The sequence below is a fragment of the Anthonomus grandis genome, chromosome 14, assembly GCF_022605725.1.
Source record: "Anthonomus grandis grandis chromosome 14, icAntGran1.3, whole genome shotgun sequence".
Lineage (NCBI taxonomy): Eukaryota > Metazoa > Arthropoda > Insecta > Coleoptera > Curculionidae > Anthonomus > Anthonomus grandis.
The window spans coordinates 8,448,842-8,467,962 of NC_065559.1; the positions used below are offsets into that span (position 1 = coordinate 8,448,842).

General features: G+C 33.8%; 1 protein-coding gene across 1 annotated transcript; it reads left to right on the plus strand.

The window, feature by feature from the left end:
• Window positions 1-3,280: 3,280 nt before the first annotated feature.
• LOC126744432 (translin-associated protein X) lies at window positions 3,281-18,081 on the plus strand. The gene is made up of 3 exons (XM_050451843.1): window positions 3,281-3,435; window positions 3,617-3,836; window positions 17,348-18,081. Exons 1-3 carry the CDS (start codon window positions 3,420-3,422, stop codon window positions 17,943-17,945), a joined length of 834 nt encoding a protein of 277 aa, XP_050307800.1. The 5' UTR covers window positions 3,281-3,419; the 3' UTR covers window positions 17,946-18,081.
• Window positions 18,082-19,121: the final 1,040 nt, after the last annotated feature.

A 19,121-nucleotide genomic window follows, 5' to 3' on the forward strand; every position in this document is an offset into this window, starting at 1 on the left:
TGAAAATCAAAAATTATTGTTATTATATGAAAAATCGAGGTGTCACTATATTTAAATCTATTTCCCTTTATAAGCGTTAAATTTGTCATACTATCAGCCTTTTCTAAACTGTCGTGCGATGTAAAATCGCAGGCGCCTGGTCACCCATTAAAAAATCGCAATTGCCAGACAATTAGTAGGCGCACACATTTTTTTTCATTTATCGAAGTTTTGTTTTTTTGTTTATTATGGCACAACAAAATGCTGAACTGGATTTTAATTTAAAATTAGTAGATGCTGTAGAAAAACATATTTGTTTATATAATTATAAGCTATCAGAATATTCGCGAAAAGATTTGACTGAAAATGCTTGGGCAGCAGTAGCCAAGGAAGTAAACAGCGCAGGTAATTCAGGCTTTCACGATAAAAGAAACAAAAGTTATTTATACACAGCCCAAATTTTTTTTTAAGAAAAGTTTTTTTGCAGGCAGCCCTGTATAAGCAATTTTTGTATCAAAAAACCCGCAATAAAAATAAAAATCGGGCATTTTTTCGATTTAAAAAAATTATAGATCCCAAATTTTAAATGGATTGTTTTTTTTATCGTGACAGCACTGTATTTTGTAAAAAATTAAAATTACAAAGGTTCTAAATATTAATGGTATATTTCCATTGCCAAGGTAGAGGTACTTGTAGATAGTACTGAGATAAATATTCTCTTAAGTTTTGTGCATTCGACCTCTCAGATAAAGTAATTAATTCTTGATTATTGGCAAACATATCAGCTGGTCTGTCATTAATATATTCTTCCCCTTCATCATCTGCATCATACTCTGTATAGGGTCTTCCTTCTTTTTTACGAATATAGTTATGAAGAATGCAAACTGAACGAACGATACGATTTACAGATTTCACTGTTTTACAACGAATCGCAGTTGATAACACCTGAAATTTTGCAGTCATCATGCCGAATGAACATTCAACAGATTTGCGACCCCTACTTAATCGGTAATTAAATATTCGATTTTTGTTATTTAGCCTTCTTTTCGGATATGGTCTCATAAAATGTTTCTTAAGCGGAAATGCTTCGTCAGCAACAAAGTAATGCGGAAAATTTTGACCAGTTTCATCACGAGGCAGGGGCTTGGGTTCTGGCAAATCCAATAATTCTTATTGAAGCCACCCACCCATTCGCGATGCTTTAAAAATTCCACCATCTCTATTTCTTCCAGCATAATCAGTTTCGATCATAATAAAAATCCTATCAGCATCACTGCAAGCCATCAAAACAAGCGAGTGAAACGATTTATAATTAAAATTTTCAGAGCCAGTTTTAGGCATTTTTTGTATTCTTATATGTTTTCCATCGATCGACCCCAGGCAGTTAGGCAGGTTCCATAATTTATCGTATCTATCAGCTATGATTTTCCATTGATCTTGATTGGGAATTGGCATATATTGGTTATGTAGATATTCCCAAATAGCATCTGTTGTTTCAAAGATAATTTTTGCTATGGTGCTTTGTCCTCTTGCAAAATAAAAGTGGAGTGAATTAAACGTACATCCCGAGGCAAGATATCTGAAAAAAAAACAAAGAAAAAATTCAGGTTATGTGATAGGTACAATAAAATTAGAAAAAAAAACAGTATTTAAAAAAATAACTATATATGTTACATAATTTTTATTTTGTTGCAGTAAGCACCTGTAAACAAAAATGGAAAAATGTACGATCAGCGTTTGTGAGGAATTTAAAATCACCTCCCAGTGGATCATCGGCTAAATCTAAAAAGTCATACTATTTAAATGAGAGTATGCAATTTATAGTGCCATTTGTAAAGACGAATGCTCCGGACTCTGATTCACTAGGGAATATACCATCACCAGTTGCCAGAGATTCGGAAAATCTCGAAAGTGAAAACGAATCTGAATCCGAAAATACGGAGATCCAAAATGAAATTGCAGTGGAAGATACTGAACCTGAAACAAATAGCTTAGAACAAAGGGTACTAAAAAAACAGCTATAAATAAGGCTACAAAACTTAAATCAGAGGCACTTGATCCCGATAAAGCATTTTTAGAGTTTTGTGAAAGTCGTAAAAACAGAGATGAAACCTAGGACCCAAATAAAATGTTTTTATTAAGTTTACTACCAGAAGTAAACCAAATGAACCCTCAACAAACCAGACGATTTAAAAGAGACGTACTGGGTCTTATTGACAACATTTTAGATAATACGTCTTCAGGTACAACATCCAATGCTAATCATGGACAATCGGGTACATTCGACACTAGTACAGGGCCATTCCCATCTTCATCTACAATATAAATTCCTGGATGCACGGAAGTACTGACAATGAATGGTATAGCAGAAGCACAAGCGTCACACCTTTAGCTTTCCCTACCGGTATCCAGGTCGAAAATCGGTGGCCAACCCACACTAGCACAACACTTTCGCAAGAGTTCCAGAATCCAACCGGAAATCGAGTTTAAAATAAGTGGCTTTAAATAAATTTCAACACATTTACGTGTTTTACCAAATTAAATACTTTAACTTTGTATTAACCGTAATAAAAAGATTAAAGTTTGGTCTATAATATTATTTATATTTTCTTTAACAGCTCTTATCGTTGATCGTTGATGAATAATTAGAAATGGCATGTTTCCCCAATAAATAAGTACGTTATAGTGCCAAAAAAATTTTGCTTAAATTTAAATCTTCTTACCCCATACCTATTTGTTTTTCTTTAAATTACATTATTATAAGAACGTACATTTATAAAAAAAAATCTAGCAGAAAATTTGTTTGGCACTAAAACGTAATGGATCAACTGCACGTTAAAAATCATGTTATTAACTTACCTTAGCGTAATTAACAGCCGTTGTTCAACACTCACACTTTTTCGATAATTTGTATCTTTTTTTTGAACGTAAGGTCTAACTTTTTCGACCAATTCTAAGATTTAAATTTTAATGGATGTCTGTGCAGCTCCTTAGCAGCAACAAACATTCTTTTTTTTTATTTTTCTCAATAAAAAGATGCACCCACCATTTTTTTTTTTTGCCTTTTTTTTCTATTCCGCAAATACCAATACATTGCAACCACATCCTCGTCTTCACTCGATGACATTTTGAATGAACTAAACTGAACAACTAAACGTAGGAAACACGAAACGCGTATCTTTGGTGGGGCAACTGCATGTCGTCTGAATGTGTCCAGGCGAAATCGTATCGCCTTCGCGTCGCCGTCGCGTATCTTTGGTGGGACGACGGCCTAAGTAATATTGGAACTCTAGAAGCAACTTTAACTTTTAAGGTTATATTTATATTTGGAAGGGAATCCCTATCCTATCGAATTTGTGTTTTTGGTTCTGTTTACAATTAAGAGGAAACATCCCCAAATTACTAAATAACAAATATCCCAAGAAAAATTTAACTAAACAATGTCAAAGTTTAAAGGTACTGATTCTATTTTATGATTACATCCTATGATCATTTGATTCTAAATTATTACTACCTACTACTACTACTTTCTATAACTTCCAAAAACTTCATATATTTAAATATTTCTTGCTTTTAATTAAATCTTATAAGAACACACAATATTTTTTGTAAGAGTATAATATATTTGCTTTTTAAGGTAACAGGTCAAAGAGAAATAAGCCAGCAGTAGGGGCGCAGTCAAAAGATGTTCTGGATAGTCTGGATGAGAATAATCCTGTAATTCAAATGTTTAAACGATTTGCTGAAGAGCTGGATGACCGGCATGATCGTCATGAGAGAATTGTGAAACTAAGTAGAGATATTACAATAGAATCCAAAAGGATTATATTTTTGCTTCATAATACCTCTACAGATGTGTAAGTGTGAAAACTGCATCTAAATTAGTTAAAATAAGTACATTATCCATTATTCACTGATAGGGTTGGCAAGTGTTTTAAACTGTATGCAACCCTACCAAATATAAAAGCATGCTTATAGTTTTGGTGGTTCCCTATTGTCTTGATTTCACTTCTACACAATTGATGGAAGAAAGAAAGAGAATGGAAAAGTTTAATTAAAATAAACCCTATAGAGAGTATAAGAAATGTACTGATGTACTAGTAGTAATATCTGCCCAGCATTTTTGACCTTAGACAATTATCAGGGCTATGCTTCTATAAACAATATGTATAATAAGCTAAAATAATTAAAGTTTAAATTCCAGCGTTAAGATATAGACTCAAAATAGAGGTCTAGAAGTAATGTTTTACTTGCATATCCTGAAGTATTTCATAATCCTCTAAACAATATTTTAATAAATAACACTTACATTTACAACTAGGTAGCAACTCATTGGGATTGGTTGAAAGTAGGATCAAAAAATTTATTATTCTTCAAAATAGACAGCTTGTTGATGGTTTGGTAAATATTAGAAATTAACATGTCCACTTATATGGTCCTTGAATTTTAATCTTGATCTGTGTCTTGCTTTGATGCAGTATGGTCGAAACAGTTTTTTAAAGGACTACAAACTACAGTAGGTCTTTAGTTTGGTAATCCTGTTATAAAAATATTTTGTTGAATTGTTTGATTTTTTGGACTTTGATTAGTTTTATGAGTTTTAATTAATTTTTATGTGTTGCAAATAGGATTGCAATTGCAATAGATTCATAGTTTAGATTGTTTGTTTTGTTGTGCAATTTAGGTTTATATTAAGGCAAAAAAAAAAATACTAGCAAGTCCTCGCACAGCATACTAGCTCCTGAGGGCTTGGGGCATTATGTATTTATTGCTGAACCAATGTCACAGCATAAAGAAACCAGCAGTCGCACTCCGCTCAAAAATGTAAGCGAACTAATAGCATCCTTAGCCATGCGGCAGCCATGTTCTCCGGATGCCGAGCTCACTGTTTATCGAACTGTGTTCATAGGTGTATCGCCTAGTTCAGCGCCGTACTTAGTGACTATTTTGATAGCGTTTTTACAAAGCGTAGCGTTTTTTATAAAAACTTTTGTGTGTTTGTTTTGTGATTTTGATTAAAATGGCTACAGAATCGCGGGGAATGAGTCGTGCGGCTGTTTTATGTAAGAACAATTCAAATAATTGTGATTTAAGTTTTTTTAGTTTAAACAAAAATTCGCAGATGTTAGAATTGTTTTGAATTGTTGCCAAATATTTGTCTTAATTTATTGGCCTAAGAGTTTCTATTTGTTTTCAAATATTACTTTATTTGTATAATTAGTTTAAATCCTTAAACTACTATGTAGTCAGATGTTAATCTAAAAGCGTTACTATACAGGGTGTTAATTAAGTATGTACCATAAATAATTTAACAGGCGATTGTTTGAGTAATTTTAAGACAAAAAGTACATATGAACATAGGTCCGCAAGTTCTCTGGCGGTGTTATTTATAACATTAAGGAGCTAATTTACCTCTAACATGATTAAATTTATTAGGTTCAGTGTAATCTCGAACGGGACCTGAAGAAATATTTGTGGCAAAAAAAGGTGGGTCACCTGAATTTTGTGCCATTTTTAATATCTTAATTGATTTACTCAAATACAAACACAACTTTTTCGCATCTTGCTTATTTTTCGAGAAAAAAAAAGTCCACTCAAGTCAAGAGACAAAATAGTTTTATTTGTATAATCCACAGAACATAATAAAAATTGCACAAAAGTCAGTGGGGTATATTTTAGTTGTTGTTAAATTTTAACACCCTGTATATTGAGAACGAAGAATTTCTGGACATATGTTTATATGAACTTTTTGTTTTAAAATTACTCAAAGAATGGTCTCTTAAATTTATGATACATACCTCATACATAATTAACTTCCTGCACGTATTCTTCTATATCGTCGTTGTTAGATGTAGAAATGCGATGTTTATTTTTGTTTAAATATTTTGTTAATGTATGAACTTTATTAATATTAAAAAATAAATATTTGTACTACGTAGGTATTTTTATTTTACAAGATAATAATATCAAAAAAATGTTTAAGTCCGGCTCTAGCCAAGGCAAAAGCCGCGTGGACCGTAGCGAGTGTCAGCGGCATCCCTACTATAAGCAAATATGCCGCGCCTGCGTTAGTACACATGCACCGAACTCGCTTATTCAAGCCAATGTATTTTTATTGAAGTGCGATTGCTGGTTTCTTTATGCTGTGCCAATGTTTATTAAATTTGTCTGTTTTATAGGTTCCATTTCCATCTAAATTTCCAAAATGTTAACTACATATATACAAAACATCAAAATTTCTTTAAAATCTCATAATACAGTTGGTTTGTATTTATGTTAGTTAATACCAAACACAAAATTTCCCATATTGACCTTAAGGGTAAGTATAAGTGATGGAAAATTCTTGAGAATGAAAAATTGGAGAATATTCCTGTTATTGAGATTTTTTTGAGAGTGAACCTTTTCAATTCGCGTAAAAATACATTTAAAGATGAAATAGGGTAATAAGAATCATGAAATTTTACACAAAATTATGAGGAGAAACAACAGTGTTTTTTATATATAGAAAAAACTAAAACAATAAAAAAACATATAATTTCTTTGATTAAGCAACATAATAAAAAAACAGAATTTTCTTCCTCATCCTCAGATTCAGAATCTATTAATTAACTCAATTAATCCTGGTTCAATATCCTGAGGAGAAGTTGTGGAATTTTGTTTTTATGCTCAGTTATGGATTGCTCTAACAGTTTTAAATTATAAGCTAATAATTTTTAGGTTTTATAGCAAATTTTGCTTTACTTTGATACATTGCATGCTAATTTTGTAAGTATTTGCAGACATTATAACTACATTAATTTCTGTTCTTCCTCCAAATATAGCACAGAAACAATTAATACCAATACTGTAAGTATCCTTTAGGGTTAGAATTTGTTGGTACACTTGTTTGAATTTGGGGATTTTATCTAAAATCCCCAAGGATTCCCCTGGGTTTTGCCACAGGTCACAGAGAAAAAGTGTTTCATTAGCAACAAAATAGGTTTTAAGAAATAACAATTCTTGGGATGAGAAGGTGAATTGGCAAAAACAATGTACACACCCTCCTAAACAAAAAAATAATTTTTTAATTTTAATAACTTTTCCAATATGTCCTGTTTATTCTCCAATTTTTATGTTTATTTCGCTTTCTGTAAATGCGAAGCAATAAGAACAAAAAAAATAGCTTTCAGTTCAGAAAAGTCTCAGCTAGAATTTCCTGGCCAAGAATATTCTCTTCTTACATCACTAAGTATACCATCTAAGATGGCTTGACTATCCATCCATCTATATTGGGAAAACAATCTGTAAACTCAAAACCACAATCGCAGAACATCTTAGTCAATCTAACAAATCTTATTTTGGTTTACATATAGATCTTAGTGGACACAGTTCTTCTATTTCAGATAACGGTCAAATTATTTATAAATTTAAAAACAGCAACCACAAGAAATTAACTTATCTGCATTAAAAATCGAAAGAGATATCAAACACATTTCTGAATACTTAAATTTAATCGTTGCAATAGCAATAGCAGTAACCCAATATATGAAAACTTTATGATTAATGCCTATTTATATTTTAATTTGTTTTACTAATCTTATTTACAAAAAAAGATATCAAAAAAGACTTATTCGGGAATTGTATCAAGATTCTATAGTTAAAGTGTCATCATAATAAATTAAATTGGCCACACTAATTATGCCGTAGTTCGTATGATGACGTAGTTCCGACCCACGCAGAACTTAGCTACAGAACTAGCAGTTTTTATTAACCTTTGTGCTACCAAGCTTTTGAACGAACGAGTAGTACCAAGGGGGTACATATTGTACCCCCTTGGTTGTTCTTGTTTTTTTTTCAAGTGTGGATAGGAAAATCTTACTAAGCATATGGAAATATCAAATTTTATTCAAAATAAAGCATTTTATTCAAAATAATGTTATTTTTATTGAACATAATAATATGAATATAACATAATTCAATTTCAATTGTCATTTTGATTGCACCTGTTATAATAATTAGTTTTTTTTTGATGGCCGTGATTTTAACAAAAAAAAATTCTTGCACTTTTCACAATAAAGCCGGCACTTTTTGTCATCCTTTCTTGGACAACAATGGCAGCGTCCAAATGACCCTTCTGGATTTGGCGGAATAGGCAAGATTTCTTGAGGTAGCACTTGATTCATAGCAGATTGATTGCGGCTCTTTTTGGGAAGCCGTTTAGATTTGTCATTCTTCTGGCTACGTGCGGTTTTATGAGGGCAAGTCCTACGTCAAGTAAAAATAATCTCCTGTTGTCCATTTGTTTTTTTTTCCAGTCTGGAAACTTTTTTTTCCATAGTGAATATGAATTTACGCCAGCTATATCAATAATATTTTGGAAAAGTACAAATGGATACCTTTTTGTATTTCTTTTTACACTGTACTGATTGACCAATTTGTCCATAGTATCTACGGCCCCTTTTATATTATTATAATGGAGTATCATGTCTGGTTTGAAGTCATGATGTTCGGTGTTCAAGGTTATAAACGCGTGATTATTTTCTCGAGAATTGTGCATGAATATATGTTGCGAACCGAAGATTTCAAGCTACAAGCGGGGTACAAATTGTACCCCAGCCAACAAAATTGATTATAATTTAAAAAAATATTAATTGTAATTAACCGATTATGATTTTGTTAGTTGACTAAGGTATTGTTAATGGCAATGATAAAAGGACAATACATTTAAAGAATTAATCTTTCAAATGTAAGTAATTATTTACGTGTGGGGTACAGCATGTACCCCCACAAGGTTAATAAATCTAAACATTGCTAGCTATACAGTCCCATCTTAATATTTAGGAATTATTAAGATGCTAGTAGGCAAACTACTTTTGTTAGTGTAAACATTGTCAACAAAAGTTATTTTTTATGTAACGATGGTCTACGATTTTACTTTTTTTTCGTTTTAGTAGAGTTATTCTTTTAACAAGTAAGCATTTTGTTATTTTATTTTATAATTTCTGTATATTTATGAAACCTTACATTTTATCGTAAAGAATACCGTTTCTTGAGTCTATAACTTTTGAATTTTAAGTTTAATGATTTTAACTTGTACAGGAGTTTGGTAGCGTTATAGCCTTGATACATTCCTTCTTACGCTAAGTACGGGGTATATTTTATTTCGACTTTCTCGGTAGCCAATTACAGCGTACAAATGACGAAGTCTGTTGGTGTTGATGTTACCTCTGTTAGGTTCCACCCTATTTAATTAGGGATTACGTCGGGTGTTCGACTTGTAGACAGAAAAAGAAAGTCGTGTAATTGGTTACGAGAAATTAATTTATTCTCCTAAACTTTAACTGGTTAATCGCGGCAATCTCTGATTTTACACTTTACTTTATATACAACTATTTATATTTTATGGATTTTTATAAAAGAGCGCGGAGCCCGGTACATGTCTAATATGCAACCACCTGGTCTAACATATCGCAAAGACTACTCTCCAACGACTGTTTTAAAGGCGAAAACCGAAATTCAGACTCGTTACAACCATTATTTTTTGCATGCCCTACTTCTTTTTTTATTACAGGCGGCTCGAACTTATCGCGGGAACAGTTCCTTTGACGGCGCGTATTTTTCAGCGCTTTCCGGGTACGAAGCCATAAATCACGAGCACTTCTGCCGAATTAGGGGAATGTCGAGTGATACAAAATGGTATGAGATATTTAAAACCGTGGGTATGGCGAGCTAACTATCGAAATATAAAAGTCTCCTAACATACCGCCGCCCTTGAAAGTATCCGGGAGATATCTTTTAAAATAATCAGAAAACGGAGATGAGATGCTTACCTAAATCAGAGACTGCAAAATTAAGACTAAGATTTACATAAGCAGTTAAGTACTTAAATTAACATACACCAGTAAAAACATTTGTACTTTAAATTACATTACCAAATCACACTTAAAAATAGACGCATCATTGCTTTTTCAAAAAACAAATAGGTAATCTTAAACTAAAAGGATTATATTCCTAGTACAAATAGGATGAGAAGTGGACTGTATTATTAAAAATTAGCATGAACATTTCGTAAAATAAATACAAATGATTATTCCACTGGAAGAACAAAGCATAACTAAAAGCTAGCTTAAAATATAGATTTCATATAATACTAAATTAAGCAAAATAAACACATTTTACAGCGTCAACAAGGGGATAGCCCCTTTTTATTCACTTTCGCGAATGTCACGGGGGGATTCGATGGGCAAGGGACAAATCTTTGTTATAGAGCGCTTCACAACACCACTAGAAGTTCGCACACTCACTACACGAACTGTTCCATCACTTCCAGAATGTAAGTCGACAACACGTCCTGTTCTCCATTGCAAGGAAGGCAGGTTGTCCTCCTTTAATAGGACCAGAGAACCTAATAGCTCCGATGGCTTGACCTTGGACTTCCACTTGAACCTTTGGTGCAGGGTATGCAGAAATTCATCAGACCATCTCTGCCAAAAGTGCTGAGACATCTTTTGCAGGTGCTGATACCTGGAGAGGCGACAATCAGGAACGTCCAATAAATCCAGCTCTGGATATTTATTAAGAGGGCGACCAATAAGAAAATGCCCTGGTGTCAGCGCCTCGAGGTCATTCGGGTCATCACTGAGAGGAGTGAGCGGTCGGGAGTTTAGTATGGCCTCGATTTGTACAAGCAGGGTATAGAATTCCTCATAGTGTAGAGGAGTATTATTTAAAACACGCTTAAGATGCTGTTTGGTGGACTTTACCGAAGCTTCCCAAAGACCACCAAAGTGTGGCGAGTGAGAAGGAATAAAACTCCATTGAATTTTATTATTCCTTAGCGCATTTTGAAACCTTTCATCCCTTAAAATAGTATTAATTTTGTCAAACTCATTCTTAGCCCCAACAAAATTAGAACCGTTATAAGAATGTAGATTTTTGCATAGGCCTCTTCTGGATACAAAGCGCAAAAAGGCAGAAATAAAAGATTGAGTGGTAAGCTCTGTAGCTAGTTCGAGGTGTATTGCCTTGGCTGTCAAACACACGAACAAACAAATATAGCACTTAAGAAGCCTTCTATTTTTAAATTTGGAGTCCTTTAGAACAAAAGGTCCGGCATAATCTACACCGGTATTGTAAAAGGCATAGGAGGGAGTAACCCGGACACTGGGTAGAGCTGCCATTTGGGCTTTTAATGATCGAGGATTGGACTTGAAACAAATTATGCACTTCCGAATCACTGATTTAACCAATTGCTTGCCATTTGTTGGCCAAAATTGCTGCCTCACAAATGACAGCGTAGCTTGCGTTCCTGGATGTAGATTGCGGATATGCTCATGGGTGACAACAAGCTTAGAAAAGGGATGATTATAAGGTATCAGTATAGGATGTTTTTGGTTAAACGTTAGCTTAGAATGGTTTAATCGACCACCTACTCGTAGGAGGAGATCACTGTCAAGAAAAGGGTTGAGAGTACTAAGCTTACTACTAGGCCTTATCGTCTTATTATTTTTTAGGCTGAATAGGTCTTCAGGAAACGCGGAACTCTGAATTAACCTTACAAGGCAATTGACACTTTGTATTACCTCAGTTTGGGACAAGGCACCAGTAATTCTTTTGTCTTTATATTTTAAGTTAAAATGAAATCGCAAACAATAAGCGACTACATTAATGAGCTTTGAATAAGAGGAATATTTCGAGCATAGGCTCATAACAAAATCATTGCTCTCCTTTGCAAAGAATATTAAGGATTTAGGATTAATGTCGATTATTTTAGATTTCTCGGTATTTTGTCGAGCGTAATTCGACACATGATTATTTGAAGGCCAAAAACTTTTATGTTTCAATAAAAAGGAGGGTCCGTGCCACCAAAGATTATTACTCTCCAAATCAACTGGGCTCATACCTCTAGAGATGATATCTGCAGGATTTTGTGACGAAATCACGTGATACCAATGGTCAACCATTAGAATATCGTTTAGAGAAATGCCAGTTGTTGTTTTAGATGAGGCGTCGAACACTACCCTTAACTTGGTAGTAGTGCTGTCCAATTTCTCAATGGCATGGTGAGGCAAGTAATAGATGGGGTCTGACGTTTTTTCTTGGGAATTAATTTTTGACATATGTCCTAATTTTTCATATTCCTGAATAAATTGCGTGTAAGAGAATTTAAGTTCAGGATTCCTTGTAAGTTTTCTTTCAATAGCCAAAAATCTTTTCATGGAAATTTCTTGGGAATCACCTAGTTTGGATACAGTGCCCTTTAAGGGCAAACTAACTTCAAATCTACCCGAAGAAGTTCGAGTAAAGGTACTCTTAAAATGGGATTCACACTCCATTTCCTCTGGGGTAAACTTACAGGGTTCATGGAAGGGTTCTTCAATGTGCCAAAACTTCTCAAGTGATTGTTTTAGCTCAAACTCATTATTCAAGGAAAAAGCCGATATGGATTTCAGGGGTGTAAAACCCTTGGAAACATGCATAGGTCCAGAAATTACCCAACCAAGTTTGGTGTTCTGCAAGATAGGATTCCTTGTTCCAAGTTTCATTTGACCTGAAATAAGCAGGTCATAAAATAGACTAGCTCCTATAAGGAGATCAATTTCAGAGGATTCAAAGAAAGTGGGGTCTGCCAGAGTAATTTCTTTGGGAATAATGAAATTAGATACATTTAGCGTCTGCTGAGGACATTTATCGGTAATTTTATCGATTACTAAGGCAGTCAGATTAAAATGATGACTCTTACTTAAGTCCTTAATCGTTAATGAGGTTTTCTTATTAATATAGGTTGTTCCCTGATTTATACCACAAACAGGGATGTGCACTTTCTCATACTTGAGGTTTAGGATATCAAACAAGGTCTTTGATATAAGATTAGACTGTGACCCGCTATCAAGTAAGGCTCTACAGGGTATGGGTCTCGAACAGCTGTCATAAACATAAACTAAAGCAGTAGATAGGAGCACAAAAGTATTTGGTACAGAATTAGCACAAGCAAAACTGTAATCAATAGGCAATTCAGGCTGAAGATTATTCTTAAGATTATTCTCTTGTTGAGGATTACAAACCTTTTGATCTACTACCACCTGGTGTGAAGTAGCGTGGGGTAATTGATTTGATGGCAAGAAACTCGGGGTTTCACAAAGATGAGGATTTATATTACCTCTTTGAGGATTGGGCAACTGTGTTGGGTTAATACCATCATGGTTATTGCTTGAGGTTGCCCTTATTTGGGTGCAAAGCGAATTTTGAGGGGGTTGCTTAGTAATACTTGGATTTACATTTGAGGTTATGTGCCTGGAATCTTTCTCAAAGTTATTTCTGGGGTAATGTAGCAATGAATGATGCCTTCGCTGGCAAGCTCTACAAGAATGTTTGGATGTGCAAACAGATGCAAAATGACCTGGACGTAGGCAATTCGTGCATAATTTTAGACGTTTCGCCTCACTGTACTTTTCGCTCACAGGAAGTTTGAGGAATTTCTCACATGCATAGACAAAATGGCTATTTTTACAAACAGGACATTTATTTTCAAAAACGGCATTGGTGAATGTCTTAGGTGTACCATAACTCTTTTGAGGATTTGGATCATGTTTATTTTGCACTTTAAAATCAATTGACTCTAAGAGGTGGCAACGCTCTGTGAGGAATGTAGTGAGGTTAAGGATTGAAGGGCTATCAAAATTCTTGGAATAGATTTCCCATTCCCTACGTGTAAGTTGGCTAAATTTTGAGGTAAGTAGATATATTAAGGGTGTGTCCCAGTTATCCACATTTTCACCTAGATTTTTTAAACATCGATAATGTTTTTGAAAGTTATCTAAGAATTTGCGTAACTGGATATGGTTATCTTCTTTGAGGGGTGGCAAGCTGAAAATTGCTTTCATATGAGCATGAATTATGGCCCTTTTATTCTCATAGCGCTCTTTGAGTAAATTCCATGCAACAGCATAGTTGCCATCGGTAGCTGTAAGGGAGCTTATTATCTGGGCAGCATCTCCTTTAAGGGCAGACTGGAGATAGTAAAATTTTTGCACCTTGGGTAACGAGGGATTTTTATCAATAAGAGCCTCGAAGGTTTCATGAAACTGGGTCCATGATTCGTAAGAACCAGAAAACTCTGGTATGGATAATGGAGGTAATTTAGTGGATAAAATACTAGCCATATTATTTATAGGGTTGTTGCTGAGCTCAGGGTGAGTCTCAACGGTTAAACCAGGATTGTTGCTAGCATTTTTGAGGTTGGTGGCTTGTAATATAAGTTTTGCCTTGGAAATTATTGAGAAGTATTTTTCCTCGAAGTCTGATCTGACCTCGGTCTGATCTTGAGCATCAGGCAGTTTGTGCACCAAACAAACGTCTTCGATACCCAATTGAATTTGTCCAAATTCTTGCAAAAGGGAATCAGCAGCTTTAAACCTGGTCTCGATTTGGACGAGGTCTGAAGGAGTTAAAAGCTCGAGTTGGGGTAAGGCATTTAAAAATGTTTGGAAACGAGTTAGAGAGGCTTTCATGTGACCTCTTTTGTTAATGAGGAATTTTATTTCTGCCTTAGCTTTATCTAAAATTTGTTCTGAACTAAGATCTTCCGCCATTTTGATGGTAAGAAAACAATAAAAAGTTTTGCACTTATTTACCTATGCCAAAAAAGAAAAATTAAAGGTTAAAAATCTTAAAACAACAATATAAAAATTAATGGGTTAAACAACCAAGGCTAAACCAAATTTTACAAAACCTGAAAGAGATTAAAAACACACCAAATAAAATTTAAATTAAATTATTAAATTTTATCATCAATAGTTTAGTAGGCTGGATACAAATATTTTGTTTTTAAGGCTATATATGCAAAAATCTATTTAAAATGCATAACTCAATTCTTAGAAGGCTGAATATGAGAATTTTAATCTTAAAAACATTAAAAACATGTAAGTTTAAATAAAAAAAAATAAGGTTTAGAGCTAAAAATGTAGTTTATAATATGTCAAATAGGTTTTTAGGGTTGAAAGATTTAGTTTATTAAGGGTTATATAAACTCTTCATTAAATTATGGTTGCATTTATTGAACTAGGTTAAAATATAAATATAGGTTTCAAGTAAAAATCCACAAAACAGCTTAATTACTGTAGGTTACGAAGGTTAAAATGTAAATAGAAAATAAAAACCAAACTATATAGGTGTAATTAAAACCAACTTGCACAAATCTTAGCTTAATTTGAACAAAACAGCTCATCAAAAACGTTAAGGTGACGTTTTGGAAGTCAGGATGACCCTAGGTTTACTGCTGGCTTTAATTACTTGGGTTATAATTGACAAACCTTTAATTATTTACTTGTTTTCCTGCTACTAGGAACACTGGTTGCTGGAACATCGACGAAAATACACTAAATATGGGTCGCACTACCATATTTTCCACATCAGGCACGAAGGATCAAAATTTTATGTTAGGTTCCACCCTATTTAATTAGGGATTACGTCGGGTGTTCGACTTGTAGACAGAAAAAGAAAGTCGTGTAATTGGTTACGAGAAATTAATTTATTCTCCTAAACTTTAACTGGTTAATCGCGGCAATCTCTGATTTTACACTTTACTTTATATACAACTATTTATATTTTATGGATTTTTATAAAAGAGCGCGGAGCCCGGTACATGTCTAATATGCAACCACCTGGTCTAACATATCGCAAAGACTACTCTCCAACGACTGTTTTAAAGGCGAAAACCGAAATTCAGACTCGTTACAACCATTATTTTTTGCATGCCCTACTTCTTTTTTTATTACAGGCGGCTCGAACTTATCGCGGGAACAGTTCCTTTGACGGCGCGTATTTTTCAGCGCTTTCCGGGTACGAAGCCATAAATCACGAGCACTTCTGCCGAATTAGGGGAATGTCGAGTGATACAAAATGGTATGAGATATTTAAAACCGTGGGTATGGCGAGCTAACTATCGAAATATAAAAGTCTCCTAACAACCTCTAGGGCGCTTTACAATGGTCATATTGCATCTCATCTTTTCATTAATTATTTTAGCTCCTGATTTTGACATTTATTGAAGAGTATACCACATTCCGTTGTAATGTTCTCTCCAGTTGGGACATGTTCAGGATATAAATAGTTATTTTATAAAGGCTACAACTGTCGTAAACCCAGGCTCAGGACCGTAATACTCTACATTTTTATACATATGCAAAATCAAAAGACCACGGGAACCTTTCCTACAGCTGGAAGCAATCGCTTTTTCTATTGGTTCCTAAAATTTGAAATTCTTCTTACCCTAAGGGCCTACGGTCAATTAGCATCCTACCAACTCTCTAATGGGATAAAACTGGACTTCCAGATACGTGAATATATACCAAGATCATATTTTGCCATCTGGTTTTTATAAAATATCATAATTGCACAACTGCACTTTTAATGGTGGCTGATGACTTTTTTGAGGCAACTGACAGGGGGATCTGATTGCTTTGATAGTGCTCGACTACTCAAACGCCTTCGATAAATTAAACCATCACCTATTGTATGCCGATTAGTAAAAAGATATCTGATGGATCATGATCATCATACGTGACACTAATTGGAGAGCACATCGAATACTTATCAAATGAAATTCCTCAGGCATCAATCTTAGACCCACTTTTGTTTTTAATTTATGCACATCACAATTCAGAACTATTTGAATTTTGCTTCTTCACATATCGATGCAGATGACTCTCAAATCTACTTATCATTTATGCTTACAAATATTCAGCAAGCTAATGCAATGCTCTCACCCTGTCTGGTCCACCTTTCAAAACGATCACTGCTTAAGTTTAAACCCTCATAAATGTGAAGGATTAAATTCTGGTCCATTAAATCTGGGCAATAAGATAAGAAAAGCCTTAATATAAAAATATAAGTGCTAAAAACATTGGTGTATTTGATTATTAAATATCTGTATTAAGCGAGTATTCACAAATCTAAAATTTGCGTCTAATAAGAAGTATCAAAAAACATGTTAGGGGTATGGGTGCAACGAGAGAGATTGGTCGGCTAAATGTGAAGGAATGAAGATTTTACATTGTCCGTGCTTTAGCAAAAAATTAGGTTGCCTCATGCTTTCTGATTAGTGGTACATTTCTAGTAAACTTAATATAAAATTTTAATAGTGATCCAATACAAGCTTTGATTACTTCCGCAGAAGAATAATTTATTTTGAATTAGGAACCTTCTGTCCATGATACTTTTAATCTTTATTGCGTAGAACAGCAGTTAGGTCGTTTTAGAGACAATTAAGAATCAGTTTAATGAAAAAGATAAATGGACGTTTCCTAACGAGTGGGTTATGTTTGTGTTAATATTTATTTTGCATTAATGTGTAAATTTGACTGTCATATTTATTCTAGTAATTTTTTAGTGAGTCAAAACGAGATTCCATACTAAAAGAAGCCAAACTGAGACTCGAAAACCTTTGTGCTAACAACTTTAAATCGATAGCTCTGGAACTTCAAAATCACGACCCATATCTCTACCATCGAGCATTTACCAGTGGAATGCAAGAGTTTATTGAAGCCCTTTGCCTCTATCAGTACATCAGTAACGATAAGATTGAAAGTTGGGAATGCATCAACGACCAATATTTTCAATATGAAAATGCCAACGATATGTTATTAAATTTATTGTTCACACAATACGATTTTGTGTTGGGAATTGCCGATCTTACTGGGGAATTGATGAGGAAGTGCATCAATACTTTAGGAACTGGAAATGTTAGTGATTGTTTTAATATTTGTAATTTTGTTAGGGCCATTAACACTGGATTTTTGGGTCTGTCGTATTCTGGCAACAAAGAAATATCTCGAAAAGCGTATGTTTTAAGGCAGAGTCTTTCTAAAATGGAACTCGTTTGCTATAATATACAAATAAGGGGCAGTGAGGTGCCAAAACATATGCTTTTGAGTGTGATTGAGTCTCAGGCTGCCGAAAATGATGCTGATGAAGGATTTTGTCTCTAAAATATTAGAATTTTTAAATATAAGTTATATATTAGGTTTTTCAGTTAGTTTGGCTTCAATGTTGTCTGTACTTCAGTGTGCATTAGGAGTAAAATATTTTACTTATTTATTTGAAATAAATATTGTCTTTTTTCAAGTTGATTTTATTTATTCATTTATTCTAAAAAACTTTACAAACACTATATATCGGGTAATAGTAATTACATGTAAAGCCTATAACAGGAGAAAAAAAAAACAAACAAAAAACATATTAAAATAATTTCACAACAATAACACTAAACCTAAGAGAAAAAAAAAGATAAGAAGAAAAGAAAATTATAAAATAATATAAAAAATAAATAAAATATATAAAAAATGTTGAATGTTCCTTTGACAAAAAACGTAATGTAGATATAGCAACAAAGGTAATTTTCATTGGAATGCAAGCGAACAATATTACTGGCTTTCAACCTTACTGTTCAGACTTAAGGCTCAAGAAGGGCAACATTTTTGAGAGACAATAGATGAACTGTTTGATTTTATTAAATAAGAGCCATTTGACGAATTTATAACTACAACTGATCATGCAGAATTCAAGCAAACCTACTGTCTTTCTGACTACAATTTAGTAGGTTTAGGTTAAAAATGGGCCCTATAATGCCTTTTGACGGTACATACACTGCTTCAGGAGAGATGGTGAGATGTAATCTTCCATGTTTTTTTAAATAATAAGACATGCACGAATGGTCAGGATGGCGCAACTATTTGCGAACTATTTTTCATCAGTGTATCCACTTACTTTAATGACTGATTATCACAATGATGTTTAGTCTCAAAATGCCCATTTGTCAACATGGTGGCGGTCGGCTATTTGTCCTTAAATATCATTGATATCTTCTGATCACCGATCATTTACGACTTCTGAAGATATCGATAATTTTTAAGCTGCTGATGACAAAAATCTCTAAGATTAATGTGAGACATGCAGAACCCTAAGCCAGATAGCATATCTCCTCGCTTGTTGAAAGATATTGCCTTTGCAATTTCTACACCCTTGTGATTAACTTTTAATAATTAGTCACTATCTATCTAATGGTTACTTACGAAAATGCTGGAAGACTGGATTTGTCACACCTATGTATAAAAGCCAGGATCAATTTCTACGATATGTTATTTTGCAAAAATATTCGAATTACT

Coding starts and splice junctions, on each gene's coding strand:
- LOC126744432 (XM_050451843.1), top strand. Junction 3,837..17,347: donor CATAATACCTCTACAGATGT/GTAAGTGTGAAA, acceptor GTAATTTTTTAG/TGAGTCAAAACGAGATTCCA.